The sequence below is a fragment of the Triplophysa dalaica genome, chromosome 18, assembly GCF_015846415.1.
Source record: "Triplophysa dalaica isolate WHDGS20190420 chromosome 18, ASM1584641v1, whole genome shotgun sequence".
In the NCBI taxonomy this organism is placed as follows: domain Eukaryota; kingdom Metazoa; phylum Chordata; class Actinopteri; order Cypriniformes; family Nemacheilidae; genus Triplophysa; species Triplophysa dalaica.
In genome coordinates, this window is record NC_079559.1 from 20,763,113 (window position 1) to 20,788,530 (window position 25,418).

The 25,418-nt window shown below is 38.3% G+C and overlaps 1 protein-coding gene across 2 annotated transcripts; it reads left to right on the forward strand.

Annotated features, from left to right (window-relative positions):
- The first annotated feature begins 3,870 nt into the window (after positions 1–3,870).
- On the forward strand, positions 3,871–19,883 carry LOC130406951 (taste receptor type 1 member 1-like). Of its 2 annotated transcripts, XM_056729543.1 has the most exons (6): positions 3,871–4,052; positions 4,195–4,492; positions 4,824–5,570; positions 5,713–5,925; positions 6,241–6,361; positions 16,128–17,737. In XM_056729543.1, exons 1-6 carry the CDS (start codon positions 3,871–3,873, stop codon positions 17,060–17,062), a joined length of 2,496 nt encoding a protein of 831 aa, XP_056585521.1. In that variant the 3' UTR covers positions 17,063–17,737. The 2 variants fall into 2 exon arrangements, 1 of the variants encoding a protein (XP_056585521.1); XR_008904548.1 differs by lacking the exons at positions 3,871–4,052; positions 4,195–4,492; positions 4,824–5,570; positions 5,713–5,925; positions 6,241–6,361 and adding exons at positions 12,604–12,670; positions 18,482–19,883 and having other exon boundaries at positions 16,128–16,190.
- Positions 19,884–25,418: the final 5,535 nt, after the last annotated feature.

Below are 25,418 nucleotides of genomic sequence, written 5' to 3' on the forward strand. Positions count from 1 at the left end.
TAAAGTAATCCATGAAACCATAAAACAACAGGGACATAAAAACAACTAATGACAAGTGAAACACAAGGGCTTGTATAAACAGAACTAAACAGGGTAACAAACTAAGGCAATTCAATAAATAAGACGCACGTAGGGAAGACAAATTAACAAGAAAAACTACAAAGGACTACAAAACATGACACAGGACAGGAAGTAACATAAAAGTCCACAATACACACAAGAAATGCAAAGTGGATCGTGACATAATGTTTATAAATAATATCTGTTACTTTAAAGGCAGGAGACATACAGTGGTGGAGTAGGCCACACATGTTAACACAATAAATATTTGAACTTTTAAAGAAATTCAATAAATTGTCTTGATGGTATCAGAAGAGCTTTATTGCCAAGTGTACTTGCACACACAAGAAATTTTCTTTGGTGTTGGAGGCTTCTAGTATGACATTCAACACAATGACAATACAATATTATAAGATTTACAGTCTAAAAGATTCTAAAATATGCATTTATAAAATAATGACTATTGTACAGAAAACGGGGGATAATAACATATAAGAGACATTTTACAGGCTAGTATATAGTAGAATATACATAATAACAGATTATATGTCAACTTGAGCAAATGGATAATGTTGTAAGTAGAGGTAGTGTTATATACATGTATAAATAAAATGTAAATATTATAAGGCACTGTAGTGCACACTATAGGAGTAATGAAAGTGGAATATTGCTCTTAAGGAACAGTTATCTGATTCTTCTGAAGATGCTGCTTCTGTGTCTGGAAGTCCTGGTGTTTAGTGCTCTAAAGCGCCAGCCAGAGGGCAACAGTTCAAAAAGTTTGTGTGCTGGGTGTGTTGCGTCAATGATGATTTTTCTTGCCCTGTTTTCCACTCTGGAATCATACAGGTCCTGAAGTGTTGATAGAGGAGCACCAATAATCTTCTCAGCACTACATACACTATCATGAGCTAAATTAAAATAATAAGTGTTAAAAACATAGACATAATTCTTGTTGGGCCTGAATTTAAAGTTTCAAATGCACAAAAATGAACGTTTCATATCAGCACCTAAATGTTATACATGTCTTCCATAAACAAAACGTATCGCTTACAGACATATTGTGTTCCTATACGAACAAAATTGCACATGCACACTTACCTATTTGTCTGATACATAATTTAGTCCATTTACAGTGTTTAAAGAACTATTAACTTTCCATTCGCATTCACATCAAATATAGAACCTGACAAACAATTATATCAGAACTGTTTAATGTCCAGATATTTTACAGCTCATTCTTGTGTAATTACCACCAGTGGTGTAATGTGATACTTGCATGATCATTTTAATTTTTAAGTCATTATGCAAAAGAATTTGTATTGAACCATGAACAGGATTAAGCAAATTTAAACATGTAAAGTACATATTTAAATATGTTTTCATAGCAGTGATGCGACACTGTAAAACTTTGTATTTTTGCAGCAGGTTTGCCAGTAACTCACCGTAGATTTAAGTACTACTTTAATTTGAACTGTTTTTAACTTTACATGAATCAAAATTAAAACCCTTCAAAACGAGCAAGAAGCGGCTGGTCTCATTACTGACATTAGCACAGTAACACTGCAAAAAATGACATTCATCCTAACCATTTTTGTTTTGTTTTCTAGTAGAAATATTTAAAACTTCTTAAATTATGATACATTTATATAACAAGAAAAGTGACCTAAGATATTTAGTCTTTTTCTGAAAGGAAGTATAAGAAGTGTAAGTTTAAGCGTAAAATTTAAATTAAATCTACAGTAAATTACTGGAAAACCAGAAACCAGAAACCAGATGCAAAATTACAGCACTGTTTTACGGTGTAGTATTTCCTAATTCATTAATAATTTATTAATTTATTTTTAAGTTATGTTTCTAAGGTCCTTTTAAGATGTTTTTTAATATTTAAATGATTCCTTGGTTTTGATAATTTAATTAAACAGGAACTATAATTTATTAAACCTGGTTAATCTATCTTTATCAATCTGGCCTCTTGGGAATATTTGAAACATTCATCGTTCACTCTTCGTCCTGTTTTTTCTCTTGTGAACACAAAAGAAAAAATTTGATGAATGTTATATGAAAAAATTAGGTCTAGAACTACCCAGAATAAAAAAGATCACAAAAAGGCCATTTAAACTAAGTCCCTACAGTTTGAAAGCTATCACATGGTTTACTTACTGTAACGCGGTTTAATAAAAGGAAGGAAGGAGGCGTGAACTGGCGAACATTTAACAAACCACTTTAATAAAAATAAACAAACATTAACACGGAAGTAAAAGACCGGGAGCCACCTCACGATCGACTGTTGGCCACAAGAACATAAATATAAACTTAACACATGTCCGGGCCCGGTCCTCTCTCGCCGGCAGTCTGTTGATTCGTCCTTTTATGCTCCTGAACTCCTCCGTGGGAGATGCGGGACCGGCGCACACAGCTGATTTCCACTGTCACTCACACCCCCGGCCACGCCCCACGGCTCCAGTCACCCCTTCCTCCCTACACTTACTTTATAAAGAAATTGAATATTTACAGTAATGTTACTTTTATGGTCCTTTTGTCTCTCTTTGAATCTTGATACTTTTAAAATATTTATTTAAATGTATAAATCCTTTAAAAGGGGTACATTTTTCCAGGAAGAGCTTACATTTTAACATAAGATACACAAGGTAACATGACATAAAGAGTCATAAAGTTATTTTCTTGTTTAAACTGGATCAGGATGAATTTCACAGTCTAGAACGAACACTGCGTCTTAAGGCCCAGTCCCAATTCTATTTTATACCCCTTCACTTACCCCTCACCCCTTGCAACACAGTGATAGGGGAAGGTCTAAAAACATTCCCCTAACAAATAGGACACCAGTACTACACTTACATAGGCCTACGTCATTATAATATGTCACTGACCGTACAGAGATGCGGCAATGTTTATCACAAACTTCCAAGATGCTGCAGTCAGCTTTGGTCATATCAGTTTCGTGGAATACAGCCTAAAAAGTGACCCTGATTATAGTCAACAGCAGCTCACTGTAAACCCTCGTAAGGCGGAGCTCGTTTTGATAAACCCAGTGTTTGAGATTGCATTCCGTGGACTTCTCCCTCTGTCCGGGCAGGGAATCTAAAAGTGAACACGTTCTGCTTCCCTCGGTTCGTGATTGTATTCCGGAGATGGCCATGATTACAAATACTGTTTTTGCGGTTATGAATGTTGCGGTATCAATCGTGCAATCATTAAAGAGTTACGTTAGTCAAATTTTGCGACTTTTAATAAACGTTTTAAGTACTCAAGACAAAAAACTGAACACAACATTCAATTCAACATAAACAAGATGATTATTAGCTGTTTAAATCCTTATAAAAGCCCAAATAAAGGCTTACATTATACTCGCGTAAGCAGCCATGTTGGGAAATTTCATAACCCTTCGTTTGAGGTGAGGTCCTGAAAATTCTTAGTTTGAAGGGCTATATGGACCTTCCCCCTACCCATCCAATCAAAAGAGAATAGAGATATCCTTACCTCTTCACGTGAACGCACTAAACAGAGGGGTAGGGGAAAGTGTAGTGGTAAGGGGTAGACATGGGATTGGGGCTTAGACTGCCCACTGGGATTATAATGTAATATTTGGCATGTTCTGTGGTGTAGTGTGGTGTCATGCTCTATTTAATAACTGATTGACATATGCTCAATGGATTAGGATATGAAAATTGGGACTTGCATCAGTGAATATAGTGGTTTAAGCAAATGAAGTATGGTATATGAATCTACCTTCTCTTCAATGATAGGGCCACTATCCATCTTTTCCTCATGAGCAACAGTTCACCTTAAATCATGATTCTAAGTCACATTTTTATTTTCCTTCTGGGCTTTACCCATTGTCTCTTTGTTAAAGTTTTTTGTTCTTTATCTGAGTTCAGCTTGGATGGCGATTACTTGTTGGGTGGCCTTTTTCCAGTACATGAAGTTGAACAGTCGACAATCATGTTCTCCCCAGAGGCCATTGAATGTAAAGGGTAAGCAAGTACCTTTTAATGATTTTTATAATGTTCAACAATCAACAAACCAATCATGATCTAGATGTTTAGATTGCATCACAGGCAGTATTGTAAACTGAAGCTATTGAATTTTGTTCTTTCTCTTTCCATTGTTTTCTAGGCACACTTTTACAAGATCTGGCTATCAGATGCTTCAAGTAATGAGGTTTGCTGTTGAGGAGATCAATAACTCTACCACCCTGCTGCCCAATGTTTCTCTGGGCTATGAGATTTTTGACCATTGTTCCGACACTAAGAACTTCCCTTCAGTCTTCAATTTAGTCTCACAGAATGGATCAATAAAACCTCAAGAAAAACTCAACAGCCATCATCCTAAAGTGATTGCCTTGACAGGACCATATGGAAGCACAAGAACTATCACTATTTCACCATTGGTCACAATGGACCTTGTACCACTGGTAAATTACATTTATTTCAAATGTGATATTTCATAAGGTTGACATAAAGAAATGTAACTTGTTTTTAGTAGACTATTTGAGGCAGGTTGAAAATGATTTGGCATTAAAGAATAAAAAAATACAGTAAAAACAAAAACAGGGTAGTTTTTTAGTATTACTGTTTTTGAATGTCTTTGATTGAACAAAATAAAATTATACTTTGAGAAAAATAATATTAGTAAAAAACGATACTTACTGTGCTGGACATTTGAACAATATTAGGTATATTTGTTTCCCTGATAAAGCACAATGTTAAGTGAAAGGTTTATGAAATCACATTTCTTTTTCAAAGGTGAACTACGGAGCTTCCAGTTCCACACTTAGTAATAAACTTCAGTATCCAACTTTCATAAGAACAATCCCTAGCAACAAAGACTTGATACAGATGATTATTCACATCATACAGTGGTTTGGATGGAACTGGGTTGCCTTTCTTGGAGGTCCAGACAATTACAGTGAAGATGGTCTAAGACTGTTTTACAAGTATATTAGCAATACTGGCATTTGCTTGGCCTATCAAGAGACTCTTCAAATACGAGGAAACTACAATCAAACACTTAAAAATATCAATATGCTCAACATTAATGTCATTGTGGTGTTCGCTGTGCCAATATATGCAGAAAACATAGTGAGAGCTGCCATTGCAAACAACATCCGAGACAAAGTTTGGATTGCAAGTGAAACATGGTCCATGAATCAACAGCTTCCAAGAGAGCGTGGAGTTGAGAAAATTGGTACAGTTATTGGCATTACAGAGCGATTATTGTCATTGCCTGGATTTGATGAGTTTGTTTATAAAATCAAAGCAACCAACAATAAAGATAATAATAGTAATGTTGAGAGTGAAGTCCAGAATGAGATATGCAATCAAGAATGTAAGGAAGGTGCATTACTGACTGCAGAGGACATTATCAATGAAAATCCCACTTTCTCCTTTGCCATCTACTCTGCTATGTATTCAATGGCTAATGCTTTACATAAAGTTCTGCAGTGCAACCTGAACGAATGCTACAAAAACACAACAGTTAAGCCATACATGGTAAGTGTCAGGTAAAATTTAGAATAAAACACAGTAAGAATAATAGATGTATAGTATGTGTGTTTCCGTGCGTGCCTGTGTTTATCTTTCTATTATATTTGGCACACATTTTAAAATAATTTTTCATTGTATTTTACAATAGATTCTGAGAGAAATTAAAAACTTGGATTTTTCACTCAATGGGCGTCAGGTGAAATATGATGTTAATGGTGATACAACCATCAGTTATGCAGCTGTGCTGTGGCACACTGAAACCAATTCTCCACGGATTGAGATGGTGGGCACTTATGACACGTATCCAGAAATTCTTTTTGCTATCAACAATTCTCTCATGCCCTGGCGTAACAATAAACCTGTAAGTTATTTCTTTGAGGCCCTGTTTCACAGACAAGGCTTAAGGGTAGTCCCAGAATAAAAGGAATGCGTGAAAACTCTTAACTGAAAATAACTTGCACAGAAATATCTTGAAATATTTCAATACCCTTATTTAGTCAAAAGATGCACACAAGTAATTCTTTTAAGGCATTTTTATAAAAGCGACAAACATATCTTAATTCAACTAAGGCATAGTCCTGATTTAAACTAAAATGTGTCTGTGAATCCGGGCCTAAATGTTCTTAATTTGGTCTGGATTCATTTTGCTTCAATTAGTATTTTTTCTTCTTTATAGGTTCCTTTCTCAAACTGCTCTGTTGAGTGTAGGGATGGATATTCGAGGGAACATGAAGGATTTCATGCTTGCTGTTTTCGGTGTAAAAAATGCCCACAAAACACCTATGTGGATTATTCTCGTAAGTATTTTTAAAACAAAACAATTTTAAACATCAAACAGGGTAACTATTATTATGCCTTTAGGCGACCTACATATAAACAGTAGATGTTGCTAGCAAAATTTGAACACATTAAGCCTGTTGCAAACATAATGCTTGCATGATTTAGCATCTGGCTAACATGAACATAATTAGCATGTTGCAAGCCTGATGTTTGTCTAAGACATCAATCCCACAGACCATTGGCTATCTGATGTATAAGACAAACTTTTTTGCAAATGCTTCAGCAAAGTCTAAGTGGTCCTCTGATTAGTTCAATTCCACAGGATTTCCGAAAGACGTGCATGTACTGTTCTTTAACGGTCCGCCTGGAAACAACACAAACCTGTCTGATCAAAAGTAAGCTGTCATGTTTACATGGGTTGCAATAAGAATTCATCACCATCCACTGCACGCTAAATTCTTAAAGGAGAGATGTTTAATGCTTTTACACAAATGTTATATAAATCATAGGGGTCTATAGAATGTTTCTGTGAAGTTTCAGCTCAAAATACACCACAGATATTTTATTATACCATGCTCTAGATGCCCAGTTTTGCATGTTATGAGAAACTCGCTGTTTTGGTGTGTGTCTCTTTAAGTGCAAATGGGGTGCTAGTCTCCACCTCCTTTCAGCAGAAAACAAAGCCAAGGCTCCCCTTAGATCCGGTCATGAACACTTTCGGGAGTGAGACCCGGGCTCGCGTCCTGGGGTTTCACAGGTGAAATATCTAAACGGGAGGGTGGCGGGAGGTGGGTGCAAAAAACGGGACATTCAGGTATGTCTATAAGCGAACTGACTCCTAAGAAACGCATCACGTTATCTTTATGCAAAAGTACCCATAATGACCGGTTGCATGTATACAAACCATGCACACTTCTTTCTTTAAGTGGAGGTACTCAAGAAAAACGTGTTGTCTTAAAGAAACAGTACAGAGGACAATACCATCGCGTGTTAACAAGCCATACACATAGATTTCTATGAGTGAACAGACTAACGTGTCAAGTTGACATTTTATCTACTTTTAAGTTGCCACAGTCGTGACCCGAGGTAGTTCGGATAAGCGGTAGAAAATGGATGGATGGAAGTTGCCACAGTTCCCTGAGGTCTTACTTAAAATATACCGATACTTGCAATGTCTTCATCTGCAGCTTTGCCTCGTTCTGTCTGGAGGATTTCCATTGAAAATAAGATCAATCCATTTCTCTCTTGTCTTCTGTGAGGCTGGGAATTGTATTCTGTGCTGATCTGTGCAGCCAACTAATTCACGTTTGTCGCATGCGAAAGCAAAAATGGCGGCAGCACCATGGGTGCACACGTCCGAAAATACTATAATAATATTATTATAAGAACGGCTGCCTATGTCAAAGGTGGAGCAAAATCTGATCGGCTAGTTTTCTCACAGGCTTACAGAGATAAGATCACATAAACAAAATTGGTGGGTTGTCATTTTTCACGTTTTCTAAGTTGGTAGATGCATCAGAGACCAGATTAAAGCACTTAAACGTGGAAAAGTCTGATTTTCATTAAATTACCCCTTTAAAAGTATGCAAGGTACATGGCATAAACTCAAAAAGGTCGTTGTAGTTAACTTTTGACACGTTTGTTTATGTACATCGCTCTGTTACTGTGGGGATATTGCCACGCCACTAAACATGACAGCACAAAACGACAAGGGATTGTTTGCTTTACCTGTCAGTCATATGGCCTCTTAGACGGGCTTTTGCCAATGAAAGCGACCAAAGTTCCCAACCTTTAGTTTGATGTTAACATGATTAACATGTTGTTACTATATTTTAGTTGGGACATGCGGACCACAGACTCGACCCGGGACCCCTACAGCTATGTGTCTAAATGTTAAAGGGTCTGCCAGTTTTGGGTCAGATTCAAAATCTATCACTTCAGGTCCCAGGTCTGTTTATAATTGTGTGTAATACCCGAGTTGATCAGAGCACAATGCTGTGATCAGTGTCATTCAGCACTGTGCCTATTTTTTGGGAAAAATAAGGATGAGAAATCCTTGCTTGGAGATTTGACTTGTCAAAGTTCATTGCTATGTTAACTCTATGGCATCATTTGTCTGATTTGGCCTAGTGTGCAAAACAAAATGTAGAAGCCAAAAGCTGTGATGATTGTTTAAGTTTAAAGAGTACGTAGCATGAGATCATGAAAATTACATTTCATCCAGTCTGTTATGTTGCCGTGTTTGAAAGTAAGCTGTCTGCCAAGTTGTAAGTCCGAAGGTGAATAAATAACAAAGTAATTTGCTTGTAAAAATGGGAGTCTGATAACGAGACGTGGAATAGTTCACCCGCGTATCTACGTCACTATACATAGTCCCCGCCTACGTTTTGCTGAGACTGCCGCGAAAACGTATCTCTCCTCCCCCAAACACTGTCGCTCGTTCGTGATGTGTGTGTATCATGTCTAGAGTCTGTGTTCTACGGTGTGACACTAAGTCGGTCTTATTTCAAGTTCGAAAGGAAGAACGTTTGAGGGAAAAATGGTTACAATTCGTTTTTCAAATGATACCAAAGGAGTATAACCCCAGGGTAGTACTGTGCGCACGTCATTTCACCGAAGATTGGTTTAATAATCTTGGCGCGTTCACTGCAGGGTATGTGAAACGACTATTCTTGAAAGAGGGGGAATACAAACTCTATTTGGACCTGTTAGCTCCACCGAATCCCAATCTGTAAGTGTGACTTTTGATTTCCGTCTTAACTTCAAGAAATATTTTCGTACCTTATGTCTGAGTTTAGCTTATGCATATAACGCCAACACTAGAATGTACCGTTATTTCTGGGGTGTTACAGTTTGTTTATCTGCCTATTAACTTTGCATTTTGACACATTTGCCGCACGTGCACCTATATAGATATATTTGGGTGAAACTACAATAATTTTTCATAACGTTGACTTTCTGAAATGCTCTATGTACCATGACAACGCACAGTTAAGACGAAATAATAGTATTACTAGCATATTAACAGTATTTTAAGAAAAAAAAAATTTTATTTCATTGATGAGCAAAAGCACAACATGCATGTTGTCACACTGGGAGTTTTTATGACAAGAGTTGTCACTTGCCACTGACAAACATCCAGTCGTGGTTTAGCGTATTCTTCCTCGTCAGACTCGGGCTCAAATTGGTACAGTAAAATCGCAGCCATCTCTAGGTACACATATAATAAACATGACATCCAACCACATGTAAACCCTAATCCTGTAATGATGGTAGGCATTCCATTTTCGACAAATGATGAACGAGCTTGACCAATCACAACAGACTACACCATCTGACCAATCACATGACACAAGGTTAGTGGGTAGGCCTAGACGGATGAATCGCGGAACGAATCATTTGAGAGTCAGACAAGAAGTAAGGTACGAATAACTGCCTATTATTACGACATTATAGTGTTTTTACACATATTTAGACTCCATAAATCAAAGTAGGACCTTAAAAATCAAATGCTACGTACTCTTTAAACAAAAGAAAAAAGACACCAAACATCCTCCTTTTATTGCCTTAACTGCAAGAAATGTCAGGTACATACATGGTATAAAACCTGTTTGTCAATAATGGCTTAAACTAAGACTCTGACAGGAAAATATCCCCTATAAGAATTATGAATGTGGCAATTATATCAACTGCCAATACACAAAAATGTAAAATGTTTCAAACCAATCTGTAAAAGTGATTGGTGAAAGTTTCATCATGCAATACAGAAAGAGTACATTTTTAAATAAGAGAAACAACTTAAGCTGTTTGCACACTGTACAATTTTGGAAAGCTGAGACAACTTTTTAGAATCTTAAAAGATTCCATTGATCCTAGGCTAAAATCCTATGTTATTGTGTCACGATTCTGACTCGTCAAGTCATGTCTTGATCTTGTGGCAGAATCATGGCAGGTTCCCTTGTTTAATGTGGAGAGACGCATGTTTGCCCATTTTGCATTCCACATGCTCTCTTCGGTCTCGTCTCTTTTCCCGCCCTATTGTCTCCTCAGTCTTGATTGTTTATTAGCTCATGCCCCGCACCAGTCCCCTCTTGATTCTCTCCCCTTTAAAATGCCCTTGTGTCTATTGTGCTGTGTTCGTGCGATTTGCTTGTTTGGATGTTTGACAGTTTGCCTGCTAGCTTGTGTCTTTGCTGTGTGAAACTTACCCTTTGGATTACCTTGCCCGTTGTTGGATGTTCATTGTTATCAGTCGTGTCTTAGTTTTTGTAAGTTGTTATATTATCCCTTCTATATTGTTTTCTATATTGTTGTTGCCCCATTGTGGGAAGTCTTTTTTTTTTTGTATCCAGTCTTAGTTTTGTATTCCCCATAGTGGTTGTTTTGTTTTATTAATAAAAAAATGTTGTGTTCCCCCTTACTTTGCTGCCTGCAAGTGGGTTCTCTCTCCACGTGATTCACAACATAATTGATCATCTGTTTGACATGTTTGCCAACAGTCAATTACTGACCATTACATTCAAATTGTTCTCCAATGAAGTTCTGGCTGTGCAAAAAAGATAAGACACAGTCTTGTGGTGTGGCTTCTCCTACGGCAGGGGTGTCTAAACTACAATTAATTTTAAAATGCCTGGTGCCAGTGATGTTACTACAAATTTGGGTATGGCCTAGCTGTTTTTGCAAGCAGCCATGGTGACCAGATGACTAGATTTATACAAATAAATATTAATAGTATCATTTTTAAGGATCTGGGTTCTAATCCACCCTTGTACAGTTTTTTCTCATTAAACCAAAGGTGTTCATCAGTGTTACTGACCGGCTCGTTCAGACACAACATAAAAATTGTCAAGACTGCCAGGTATTGTTGTTGACAACATTTATTGCAAACATCAGATGTCTAGGGGTTAAATGAAAACAACAACATCGACAAAGGCGGGAGAGAACCATAACCAAATGTAAGGGGAAAAATGTATAAAAATAAGTCCAAAAGAGGATAAAAATTAATCAATATCGCAGCATTGTGTGCGTGTCGTATCTATGCACGTTCCAGAAGGTATGCGCAGATCTTTATTCCCATTGCCACGCCCGATTCAGGTGATAACGGTTTACCACAGGCCACCTTCCTCCAATCGATATATGGCCAGTTCACAGACCGGAAGCAAGGCAGAGGGTCATCACAATCAATGATAATATATCAAGAGCAAAGACACGTTTGTGTGCATTTTGATTCTTGCTTTTACCAGAACAAAGCGCTTGATCGGAGAAACTGTGCATTTCTTTAGTTTCATACAGATTACATTGATGGAGAACACTTCTTTTAAATGTGAATTGTATTATTAAAAAGTAAACATTTCAAGCTTTCTTCAGACGTCTTACGGCATTGCCTCCTCCCTAAAACATAACTGGCCCACCACGCATGAATAACAAATAGGCTCTTGCATAATAAGGGTTCTGTAGCCGTCTGCCTGGACATTATCACTTACTTAACACATTTCAGGATTCCTTCATTAATAAAACGAACAAATGCTTATTACACAGCTATATTTGTGACATGCGAAAAAACTGGCCATGAAATATTGTCTTAGCTTATTTGATGTTTTTATCTCAAATATTAAATCTTCCACGAACAGAAATAGTTCCACGCAGTCATAAAGTGTTTTACTCACAAGGTGCCGCCAGATGGTAATTTTTGTTGAGGGAAGTGATATTAAATACATAAATTTTGAGGGGTTGTTATCAGGGATTATTACACAGCGCTCTGGAATAATTTATTCTGATTGGCCTGTTGGGACAACGCTTGAAACGAATAACACCCCGCAACCCAGATGCTACAAATAATTTTGACATGTGCAGTTTAATATTACACAAAATTAAATGTAAATATGTCCTTTAATTACATATATTACATTATATTTACAAATGATTAAACCAAATTGAATGTTTGTGACATTTGATTTGAACGTCGTTTCTTACCTTAAAACTGAAAGGGAAACCGCTTTGTTTTTTGTGAATTTATGGACAGTCTCTAAAGTTACATATACACATTAAAATACAAGTTTTAATTAAGCTTTTCTCACGGAAGATCTGCATTCAGTAAAAATGAGCTGGTAAAATATTTCAAATTCACAATTCATGTCCAGTTTTATCTCATGTGGCAAGTAGCCATGTAACATGGCGAATTCCAAGAAAGGGGACTCAGTGTATGTACATAAGGGTTGTCCAAAGTCTGGAGGGCCACTGTCCAGCAGAATTTAGCTCACTAGGTTTGTTGAGGCATGGACCGACTTTGGACATCCCAGATGTCGATAGAAATAGTTCATTCTAAGGTAATAAAAACATGATGCTTCATTATTTAAGGTCACCTCTGAATACTGTTATGTATAGTAAATTGCGTTGTGTCAATAGATACATTTGGCATGTTTGTGTGTGATAAGCAGATTGTACGCAAATTGAGCACCCACCTATAAGCGTATATAACTAACTTGCCTTTAAGATACAGTTGAAAGAAAAAGTATGTGAACCCTTTGGGTTCACTTCGATTTCTTCATAAATTGGTCATAAAATGTGTTCTGATCTTCGTCTAAGTCACAACAATAGAGAAACACAGTCTGCTTAAACTAATACCGCACAAACATTATACGTTTTCATGTTTTTATTGAACACAACATGTAAACATTCATAGTGCAGGGTGGACAAAGTATGTGAAACCCTAGGCTAATGACTTCTCCAGGAGCTAATTGGAGCCAGGAGTCAGCCAACCTGGGGTCCAATCAATGTGATGAGATTGGATGTGTTGATTAAAGCTGGCCTGTCCAATAAAAAACACACACCAGTTTTGAGTTTGCTGTTCTGAAGAAGCGTTGTCTGATGTGAACCATGCCTCGCACAAAAGAGCTCTCAGAAGACCTACGATCAAGAATTGTTGACTTACATGAAGCTGGAAAGGGCTAAAAAAGTATATCTAAAAGCCTTGATGTCCATGTGTCCACGGTAAGACAGATTGTCTACAAATGGAGAAAGTTCAGCACTGTTGCTACACTCCCTAGGCGTGGTCGTCCTGTAAAGATGACTGCAAGAGCACAGCGCAGAATGCTCAATGAGGTGAAGAAGAATCTTAGAGTGTCAGCTAAACACTTACAGAAATCTCTGGCACATGCTAACATTTTTGTTGACAAATCTACAATAAGGAAAACATTAAACAAGAATGGACTTGATGGGAGGACACCACGGAGGAAGCCACTGCTGTCCAAAAAAAACATTGCAGCACGTTTGAAGTTTGCAAAAGAGCACCTGGATGTTCCACAGCACTACTGGCAAAACATTCTGTGGACAGATGAAACCAAAATTGAGTTGTTTGGAAAGAACACACAACGCTATGTGTGGAGAACAAAAGGCACAGCACACACACTTTGCTGCCTCAGGCCCTGGACGGATTACTGTCATCGATGGAAAAACGAATTCCAAAGTTTATCAAGACATTTTGCAGGAAAACTTAAGACCATCTGTCCGCCAACTGAAGCTTAACAGAGGATGGACGATGCAACAGGACAACGACCCAAAGCATAGAAGTAAATCAACAACAGAATGGCTTCAACAGAAGAAAATACGCCTTCTGGAGTGGCCCAGTCAGAGTCGTGACCTCAACCGATTGAGATGCTGTGGCATGACCTCAAGAGAGCGATTCACACCAGACATCCCAAGAATATTGCTGAACTGAAACACTTTTGTAAAGAGGAATGGTCCAAAATTTCTCCTGACCGTTGTGCAGGTCTGATCTGCAACTATAGGAAACGTTTGGTTGAGGTTATTGCTGCCAAAGGAGGGTCAACCAGTAATTAAACCCAAAGATTCACATACTTTATCCACCATGCACTATGAATGTTTACATGTTGTGTTCAATAAAAACATGAAAGCGTATAATGTTTGTGCGGTATAAGTTTAAGCAGACTGTGTTTCTCTATTGTTGTGACTTAGATGAAGATCATAACACATTTTATGACCAATTTATGAAGAAATCCAGGTAAGCCCAAAGGGTTCACATACTTTTTCTTTCAACTGTAAATAAATTCTATATCATTGAATTTAGACCAGGTTTTAGTTGGTCAATACAAGGCGTAGTCTATTTCAGTTGCCTCAAAGTAGAAACTCGCAAACAATGCCCTGAACATTTCTCGTTTTCATAGCAGCATGCCCATGGGTGCACAAATGCTATTTAAACAACGTGCCTCATGACGTAAAAATGATAACTGTGTCAGGCTGAAACTATAAAAAAAAATCACTTGCCAAGAGAAAAGGTGAGACCCAAGGACATCGGGAAGAAGGTTGTGAGAGCCCATCAGTCTGGGGAATCATTTCTCGAAGATTCCAGCTCCATCCATCCACTGTAAACAACTCGTGTTAAAATGAAGGGCATTCAACATGACCACAAGTCTGCCGAAAAGTGGACATCCAGCAAAACTATCGTCAAGAAGCACAAGAAAATGATGTATGAGCTAAAGGACAACCTTCAATTCTAGAGAGTTCCATAACTCTCTGGCAGCATCTGGGATAATGTACATGTGTCTACAAAAGGAAATTGAACAGACATGACCATTATGGGGGGGTTCCTAGAATGAATCCTCTTCTCTCCAGATATTACCAGAAAGCATTTGAAGAAACCAAATGACTTTTGGAAATCAATTCTCTGGACATTTGAGTCGAAAATACATCAAAACCGCTGTGTTTGGAGAAAAGCCAACACTCAATTTCAAGAAAAGAACGTCCTCCCTACAGTGAATCATGCTGGTGGAAATTTGAAGGTCTGGGGCTGCTTTTCTACTGCTGGACCTGAATGACTCCATGTTATCCAGGGAAACTCGCAATCACCGACCTATCAACAAATTCTTAGTGAGAATCACCAGCCATCAGCCAGAAAGCTGAAAACGAGTGATGCAACCAGACAATGACCCAAAGCATTCAGGCAAAACCACCAAGGCATGACTGAAAAGAAAGAGGCCTAGTCTCGGTCCAGACCTCATTTCAATCTAAACATTGTGGATTGACTTAAAGGTAGAAGTATGTGCCGGATCTATCATATTTTTAGTGATATAAACCACTTTTGTTGACAAAAGCTGGGCCTCATTCATGGACCACGAGCAGTACAAATTTTTGTGTAAATTGTTCGCAAAGCCATTATGACGAAATAAACTCCGGGCCTAACCGGAACCCAAGGTCTTTTGCCAATTACGGCGGAGGAGGGGCAGGACAAACACTACATTGACCAACCATCATACTTGTACAACGTCAATGGAGAAGTTAGTATTGCTGGTTACTGCATTCTTAATTAAGAAATATTCTTCAAAATAAGATACAGGTAACATGTTACTGCCATGGATATTTTAAATCATAGCAACAAACACGTCCTTGGAGAAGTGCAGTGCCTCCCAAGCGCAGCCAGCTGGCCATTTTCAGAAGAGCACCAGGCATTATGTCAGCTGGTTATTAAAACAAATCTGATGTTTGCACATGTTTAGGCGTGTTATGTCCTAGATAAAGAGCCAGGGTACTTACCATTGCCTGAAACCCATGTAGGCAATGGACTGATTCACAACTTATGGAGCTGATTGAGACACAGCACTAAACCATACAAGTGTTACTGTCACAATCTGTCAATTGCAGCTTTGTCAAGGCCTATGCCTGTCGTCTAAAATTTTATCAGAGTTTTTTTTATGAGAAAAAAATAATTTCCTGTAAGAACATGATTAGATTTTGTCAATATTCCTAAATATTCACTATTTTTTTCAGGTGACCCTTATACGTGTTATCTATGTGCAGAGAGCGAATGGTCTGATGAGGGCAGCACAGCATGTAAGATTCGTTCTGTCGTCTATCTTCAGTTCACAGAAATCACCTCCATTGTTGTCATCTTTTTCACTTCATGTCTGATAACTGTGCTCATTTTCATCTTCTGTCTTTTCGCCTTCAACTATAACACACCAGTGGTGAGGTCTGCTGGTGGCAACATGTGTTTCCTAATGTTGGCGAGTTTAACTATGTCTAGCATAAGTGTTTTCTTTTTCTTCGGACAACCCACATCTGTTGACTGCATTCTGAGAAATTTCATGTTTTCGTTTTTCTTCACCATCTGTCTCTCATGTTTGACTGTTCGTTCCTTTCAAATTGTTTGCGTCTTCAAAATGGCTGCCGAGTTCCCTAAATTACACAGCCTGTGGGTAAAGCACAATGGCCAGTGGCTCTTCATCTTGTTTTCTTCTTTTATTCATTTTATTTCTTGTGTTTTATGGGCAACTGTCTCACCTGACCATCCTGTCAGGGACTCAGTTACATTTAATGATCAAACTATGCTCATTTGTGAAAGGAGAAACACGGTTACCATCAGCATCGTTTTGTTCATAAGTTGGTTTCTTGGTTTTCTGTGCATCTCGTTTTCTTACATGGGAAGAGATCTGCCAAAAAGTTACAATGAGGCCAAACCAATTACCTTCAGTCTGCTTATGTACTATCTGAGCTGGATTTCATACTTCACCATATATCTCACTTTTCAAAGCAAATACGTCCTGCTTTTGAATGCATTGGCCCAAATAACCAGTATATATGGAATTCTCTTAAGCTACTTCATACCAAAATCTTACATCATGTTATTTCAGCCCAAGAAGAACACTGCTGCATACTTTCAAACATCTATTCAGAACTACACCCAAACCCTTAGTAGGAGTTAAACCACAACAATTCTGTTTAGATGCCGACAATGTTCTTTTCGTTGCAGGATATTTTTGTAATTTAAATGTAGATGCTTGACACACAAATCAGTTATTTTATTCTCTTTTTGTAAACACTTTATCTAGTATATTTATTAGCGTATCTCAAGTAAACTTCACTACCAACGTATCACTACTATTTAAAATGGTGGTTTACTATTTATCTAATGTTGCTTTTTGAATAGCATCTATTATGTGTGTGTTTTGACCTGTTTTGAAGTTAATTCCTGGTGCAGTCGACTACCAAGGATTGAGAGGTTAAAGTTACTATATTCCTTAAGAGCAGAGGTCTTCAAACCTGCTCCTAGAAACTCACTGTCTTGTGAAATTTGCAAAGAGGCGCATGACAATTACTAATGCCCTATTCTACACCATTCTATAGTATACATAGTGTGAGTAGTGCGTTTACATTCAACAAGAAGTGCATTTAAAGTACCCACTTTACACACTCGACCTTAGATAAAATAAATGCATAGAGAACTGTATACTAGTATGATTTTTATTAATACTGCATTCTACAATTTTTGCTTTTACCATATCACATAAATGTTGTACCACTGTAACTGCTTAATTTACTCTTTGTAATTGTTTGTTTTTGTGTATATCTGAATGCTTTTATTGCTATAAGAATGTAGAAAGCAAATCGACTGCCAGTGTCTTGCTATATGATGTGTGTGAATAAGCAGTTTATTTTCATGTGAGATATTTTAATTAAGCTATTTGTATTAAATCTATAGTAAAACATTGCACAATGAATTCAAATAAAAATATAACAAAAACAGACACAATATTTTATAGAGACATTTTATAAAGACTGCAGTTTATTTTTTCCTTTGAAACTACTTTTTTTGTACAATATTTCCTCACTCTTTTGGTTGAGATAAGCCAGTCTCTACCTCCTACTGCAAATACTGGGCATTCTTGGGGAAAACACTTATTGTTCACCTATAATTATATAATTAGGCTGATATTAGAGAGCTCTGCAATCATCTATCACCTGCAAATGAGCGATGCCAACCCTATCAATTTAGGGTGGTTTTTAGATTTTTTTAGTTTGGTAGTGGATTCATCACAACACATTCACTCTCTGATCAAACGAGCTCCAGCTGTGGAATCCATCACAATCTTCAGAGAACATACATGTTCTGAATACCTGACTAACCCCTAACTAAGTGTTTACTTTCAAGCTGTTTTTCCCCGGCCTCAACTTTATTCCTAATTGTAAACATAAGTCAGTATTCTACAATAATTGTTAAGATCTTTGACAAAATGTAAAATGCTCTCTCAGTTGTTAGTCGTTTTGGATTAAAGCATTAGCTAAATAAATGAATGTACTGTAAATGTAGACTGAAATTATTATAATATTAATTTCAATCACAGGAGACATCTTTAAACGTTTTTTTTTGGAATGCTGTCGGACTGGATCTTTACATCAATGGAACAACGGCTCTTGTCTTTATGGAGTTGCTTATGGAAAGAAAAGTCATCTTAGATCAGGTTAAGTAAAGGAACCTACAGAAAAATGTCATGCAAATAGAAACAAACCCAATTAGAGGTCTTTAAAACTGCATGGAAAGAGAGTTCAAACTGTTATAAAAAGGTACTAAAAGCAGCAAAAGCGGAGCACCTCCGTGACCTTAAAGTAACTAACAAAAAAATCCAAGGTTTTTATTAAGAAGAATTGCTAAACTAACAAACAAACAGACTTCACCTGACCTGGCTATTCTGCCGCACCTTGGTAGCAATGAATTCATGACATTTTTTACAAAGAAAATCAAAAAAATATGAGACAACATCATTAAACCCAACATCCACTCAGTTGTGCACTTTCCTACAAGATAATGACATACTTACTGGCTACCCATTAAGTATCGTATTGATTTTAAAATTCTTTTTATGACTTTTAAAGCCTTAAACGGTTTAGCCCAATCTACTTAACAGACCTTCTATCACATTACAACCCATCACGCTCTTCAAGATCTCAAAACTCAGGACTTTTGATAACACCTAGAATAACTAAATCCACCAAAGGGGGTCGAGCTTTCTCATACGTAGCACCTAAACTCTGGACTAGCCTTCCTGATACTATTCGAGGGTCAGACACACTCTCCCAATTTAAATCTAGATTAAAGACACATCTTTTCAGTCAAGCTAATGCAAAGTTAATGAACAGCAGCTACGCTAATTATTCTTTTTCTGCCTCCGCCTCAGGATGCCGATCCCAAGGTAGGGAGAGATTCTGCCAGGCCCAGATGATCGACATATGCTCATCTCCAACTAGAGATTGCGCCAGCTACAACTGAAAATCCTGTGCCATCCTCCTGTGAGAGCCTGCGGACTGACTGACCTTCCCAGCTCCATGTCAGGCAATTCCATCACCACCCAAGAGAAATACGACCATCTGACCATCCAAGCTCAGACAATTCCATTCCAACCAAGAGCAAAGGGGTTGGGGTGATTTTTATTAGTTGGGGCTGTGTGGGTCTGGTTTTGTGGTTGATGTCCGACAACAGAGGAATAAAGTAACATTATTTCAATACTATTTTTCCCTGGTTGTTCCTCCGTTTTCTGGTGACGAGTGAGAAGTGGGACCGGGTTGGACCTGCATGGTTTAGGCGAGTGGGACTTCCTGGGTCGCGGGAATTGTACGTCCAAAATTACACTTCTTTTTGTGGTAGTTTTGTCTAGCAGGTAAACCGACTTATACAACCAGTGTCATTCAAATGAGGGAGTCAGTGTAAATATTTCACAAGCTCTCTTTTTACCCCTACTGGTGGAAAAGGGAATTGCACGCCCAAAATGTTACTTTTTGTAATAGCTTTGTCCAGCAGGTGGACGGACTTATACAACCAGGGTCATTCAATAGAGGGGAACTGTGGCCATCTTTCACAGCCTTTCTTTTTACCCCTACTGATGGAAAAGGGAATTATATGTCCAATATTAAACTTTTTTGTGATAGTTTTGTCACATGAAAACAGAAACATGAAACCAGGGTTGTTCATTTGGGCGGGAGAGTGTGCCATGAGGGTCAAGAGCCCAACTCAAGCAAATACTGAGCACCATGATGGTGACTTTTGCTATCTGGGAATGTTCTTAAAACATAAAAAACTGACACTGTTAATGTTTTAAAACATGTTCAAAAGCATGAAAAACCTCAAATAAACTTTCTTATAAGAAACTTTTGTTAGCTCGTTGGGGTCACACAGACCCCAGAACACAAGGAACTGTATCAGAAAATTAACACAATATGATGATTAAGAAAGTTCATCAGAGTCCCAGGATCCTTGTGGAAGTCTATCGCTGTACCATCGAGAACAAACTCGCAAACTGCATCTCAGTTGTACAGCAATTTCTCTTCATCGGGTCGTAAAGCACTCCAACAGGTGGGGAAAACTGCACACCGGATTATTCATTTAATTCATTCATTGATTCATTTGGCAGACGCTTTTATCCAAAGCGACTTACAAGTAGGTGAGCATATAACATTTTGCCAACACGCTTAACAGTACCGATAGTTTACAAGGCCATGTTACTATGAGGATTACAGCTGAAGTAGGCAAGGGAACAAATATACAATATGAAAGATTTTTTTTCACCAGTACATTATTTACTACCATCGAGAACATTAATACAAGCGCTGCCTGGGTAGAGCAAAGAACATCATCAATGATGGCACACACACTAATCATGGACTTTTTACCCTCCTCCCATCTGATAGGTGATTAAAAAAACTATGAAAATACAAATATTTATAATACATCATCCACTTATGCTTGGTCGTAAAACCTTCCGTTGCATCATTACAGGGCACAGCCTGAACGTGCCATGCGGAAAAAAATCCAGCTGCATTTAAGGTTTGATGCAGATTTTCGTGCACAGTAGGTTTTTACAATTTTATTACGATGATATTGATTTAGAAAGTGTTTCATGTTGACATGGGTACAGTGAAGAGAGGTAAAAAAATAGAAAACATGATTTATGGGGTAGATATGGAGGACTTGACCAACTGTTAAACAAGTTTCATGGTGTTAAAAAAAAAGGAAACGTATTGGAGTTCAGTGGTCTGATCTGAACTGGTCAGAACAAAGACCAACTCATACCTGTGGCGCTGACAGACAGTGATGGAAAGCGCAACATGACAGCAAATTCTGAGGAGCATCTCTCACCTGTGGCACTGACAGAAAGCCATATAAAGTGCAACGTGGCACCAATGTCTGCAGACCAAAAGCAACATCAAAAGAAGCCATACAGAAGCACAAAGCCATGGACCCAATTCTTTTACAATCTGTAAATCCACACGTAAATGGAAAAAGATAAGGCCTTTGCCGGGTAGCAGAAAATTGCAGAAGTCATGGAAACATGTCCATTATAAAAACATTTATGAAACAAAATCCTTTCTGCTCTCTGGTTTTTAAATACCAGCATTTAAGAGTCCCTCATAGTAGAAATGTTCAGTGTCCATACTTGACAGTTAAGGCATCATGTTTCTTCATAAGATGCAATGCACATTACATATTCCTGATTAGATAAAACCATTGAGAAGTGACCAACAAATTCCAATTCAGATGACAAGAATTGGTTAGATAACCCATTTGAAAGGGGAGGTAAAATCACACCCAGCAAGTTACCGGAAGAGTGGCAAGATTGCCAAAGAAGTGGTTCAAGAAGTAAGTAATGTGTATTACAAAAATCTCAGGAAAACACCAGTTCCAGAGTTGATGGCAGGAACTGCTCGCTGGCCCCCCATCCAGCGACGGCTCAGTTGGTTTTTCCCCTAACCCAGGCACCTGCCTCTGGTCTTTCTCCCTGGTCAACTCCAGTATTGCCGGGCCCTTCCTGTCCTGCACCTCCCATACCTCCCCGCTCCAAAAGGCGAGGCCGCAGCCCCTCCAAGATGCCTAGTGTCCCGGAGATTGGACTATTCATTCCCCCTCTACCGTTAATGCTATTTTTGTTGTGCCACCATAACCCCTATATTGCCTCCTCAATTTCCCCCTCGTTTGTTCTGTTGTTTGTCTTCGTGCATGTCGGTCTTGTCCCACTGAATTGTTTCTCCCTTTGAGAGGGGGTCCTGTCATGATCCTGTACCTGTCAGGAAATTTCTAGTTCTGTGGACAGGGTCGTGTCAGTTCCATGTCTTTTGTGCTTGTTGTGTTATAAGTGGAAGCACGTGACCTTTGTTGTCACTTTGCGCAAAGTGCTCTCCTGTCGCGTGTCTTGGCCCCGCCCCATTGTTTCACCGTAGTCTTGCCCTTAGCCTTTATACCCTTTACCTGCCCAGTGTCCTTATTCCCTCACTGTTCTGTGCTGGTTCATTGTGTGAAAACCTTGTGGAGTATTCCCCAACATTTTGTTTCCCTCTTCCCTGTCGTGTAAAGTGGACTTCTTATTCTTTTCGTTTGAACTTCCTTTGAGTTGCCCCCATGTGGAAGTATTTGTTTCAGTCCTGTTTTATTTACTGTTTGACCCCATCGTGGGTTGTTGTCACAATAAAGTATTTTAATTGAAGGCTTTTGTTGCCACCTGCTGTCTGCATCTGGGTTCTACCCTGTCAGATCCATGACATTTGTGAACCTGCTGGAAAACTATAATTTAGTCAAAGAAATCAACACAATGACAGACTTCAGGAGACTGACTGTTCTTCACCTATGCTCTGCCGATATAATTAAGGCAATCGAAGGAGCTATTGGCAGAAGAACAACAGACAAGGGATTGAAAGAGTTTGCCACTCACTGTGTGGCACAACTGATAAACACCACATGTTGGAAGAGGGCATTAAACATTTTCAAGTGCAAGTGCCATGTATTTTATTCCAAAGCAAACACATAATGTGTAAATCTGTGTCTTCAAAAACTTCTTTAACACATTTGTAGGATAAAAATTCCAGAAGACACACTGGATGAGAAGCAGGGAATGGTCAACTACATCCCTCCAGAGACCAACACAATAATGCCGAGGTCACAATTTACAAAATACTTTGCTAGTGTACTTTAGGCTGTCATGTCAATTAAAGATCCTGAGAAGGAAACTGAAATGGACAATAACAAATATCATTGTCCAAGGACACTGGAAATTCTGATGAAAGAGTCCATTCTGTTTTTCCCACTCTGGTCGGGAATAATCCTTGGAGATTTGAAAAGATACAGGTCAGCGATGACAATGACCTACAAAAAACACATGACACAATTTGTCATGCTGAAAACAGGTTTTTTATTGTCAAAGCCAAAATCCAATAGAAGAAACTGTACCATTGGCCAGCAACATTTATACAAAAAAATGTATGCATCATTACAATGAAGGTAAAGAGAACATATTATGCAACTTAACCTTCCAGGCAGAATGTTACAGATGCCATTCAAAACAAAGGACTTTGAAGAAAATGGTCCAAATAGAGCATGTGTGACCGAAAGGAGAAAAGAAGAAATTCCTTTCCTATCCCAGAAGTAAAGTCTTATCCTAAAGCGAGGAATACAACTATTGATAAGATGACCACACAAAGATGATGTAATATAAAAATGACTATTGGTTACTCTTTATTTAAAGTGTCCGTTTGCAAATGTGGGTGTCCCATATACGGGACTGTGACAATTGAAAGGACAAAAAAAATTTTTAAGCACGCTTAGACTTAGAGACTTAGACCTTTCCAACAACACAAGGTTTGTCACAATAAGATAAGAATCCACAAGGCAAATCTTCAAGTAAGTCAGCTGCCCCTTATACGAGACGTTGCCAGTTAAGTAAAGAGACCTCAAAAGGTTAAACCACTTTTTTTAAGATTAAATTGCATCCCCTACAAGATCCAACTCCTAATTGGAATCCACCGACGACATTTGAAGTATTGCTTGGGTCCCATCCAGCTCCAGGTCAGTTGTCTCCATACAGAAAACATTTGCCTGCTTTTTCTGGAGAGATCAACTGCTGGGGTCATTCTAATGTGCCATTCACAACATGGGGTCATTCTCAGCTCACCGAATCCCATCATGTCCTGGAAAATTGGAGTCTTCACATGGGTTGCTGATACTTGTTTTTTTTTATTTAAAACAGGCAACTGTCACATATCTGTTCCCTGCCACCAGAGGTCGCCACACACCACACTGACTGTTTCACCCTGAACTCCATTTCCCAAGATCCCCTCTGATTACATCTTCACCTGTTGCCTATCCCCCAATCACTATATGCCACACTCACTCCATTACACACTGTATTGTTCCTCCTACAGCATTACCTAGCGGTTTCCTTGTTCTATGTATACCAGTCTTTTGACCTGCGCCTCAACCTGTTTTAGGATTGTTTGCTGCCTACCTCAACCTTTTGCCTGTTTTATGGATGATGACTTGGAATACCCCTTTGAGTAAATCTGCTTTTGAATCCGACCCTGCCTTTCGTAACCCTGTTTGTTACAGTAACATTTAAAGAATAAAAATCAATTTAAAGAATGTCGTTCATTTTCTGTAAAAATGAACCCCACAAAGTGATCGCGGATATTGTACAGTTTATTATTATTTGCACTTTGGTGAGGGGTGTCACATGAGCCCTTTTGGGGAAACCCTTGTTGGCAAGCACAAAGTTATGTTTTGCGCAAATCAATTAATAACCTTTATATAAAGAAAAATTCCCAGATTTTTGGGGGCAGAGGGTGGCACTGAGGCAGGGGAAATGCCCTAAGGGCACTAAATCAAACAAAAACCCAAAAGAAGAAACTGACCGAAGCCTGGGCAAAAAATAAATAAATAAAGAAGGTCTCATCAACTGAGTGGCAGGGAATAAATGGGGTAAAAACTAACAGCACCAGGTGAGAATCCTAAGGCTAACGAGGGAATGATAGGTGCCAGCTGATGGGGCACATTAACACAGACTGTGGGCACATGGAACTCTCAAACAACTACCACATGCTCTGGACATTCACACTCACACAACAGAAGGAACAAAATAGACATGTGCTAAACCTGGGACCCAACATTTCTAGATGCCGTCCTGTGACAGATAGCACAAAAAACAGACCTATCTAAAATTAGAGGGGAAACATCTTGGCTGCAATAACAGTCCTTTAACATGATATAACTAATAGGATACTCTAAACATATACATGTGGATGATACTTGCAAACTGAACTAAAAAGAAATAGACATGGTCGCTCTCTCTCTCTCTCTCTTGCAGTACATGCGAGTATGCAAGATAGGCCCTCGTGCCTCCAAAAAAGCAAACTAAAGGTTCTAGAAACTGATGATTTGTTGTAGCAGTTGTTGAAATACTAATAAAAACTTTAAATGAAAATAATTCTTTACCACAGCTGTGAAAAAAATATATGTTTTCTTCT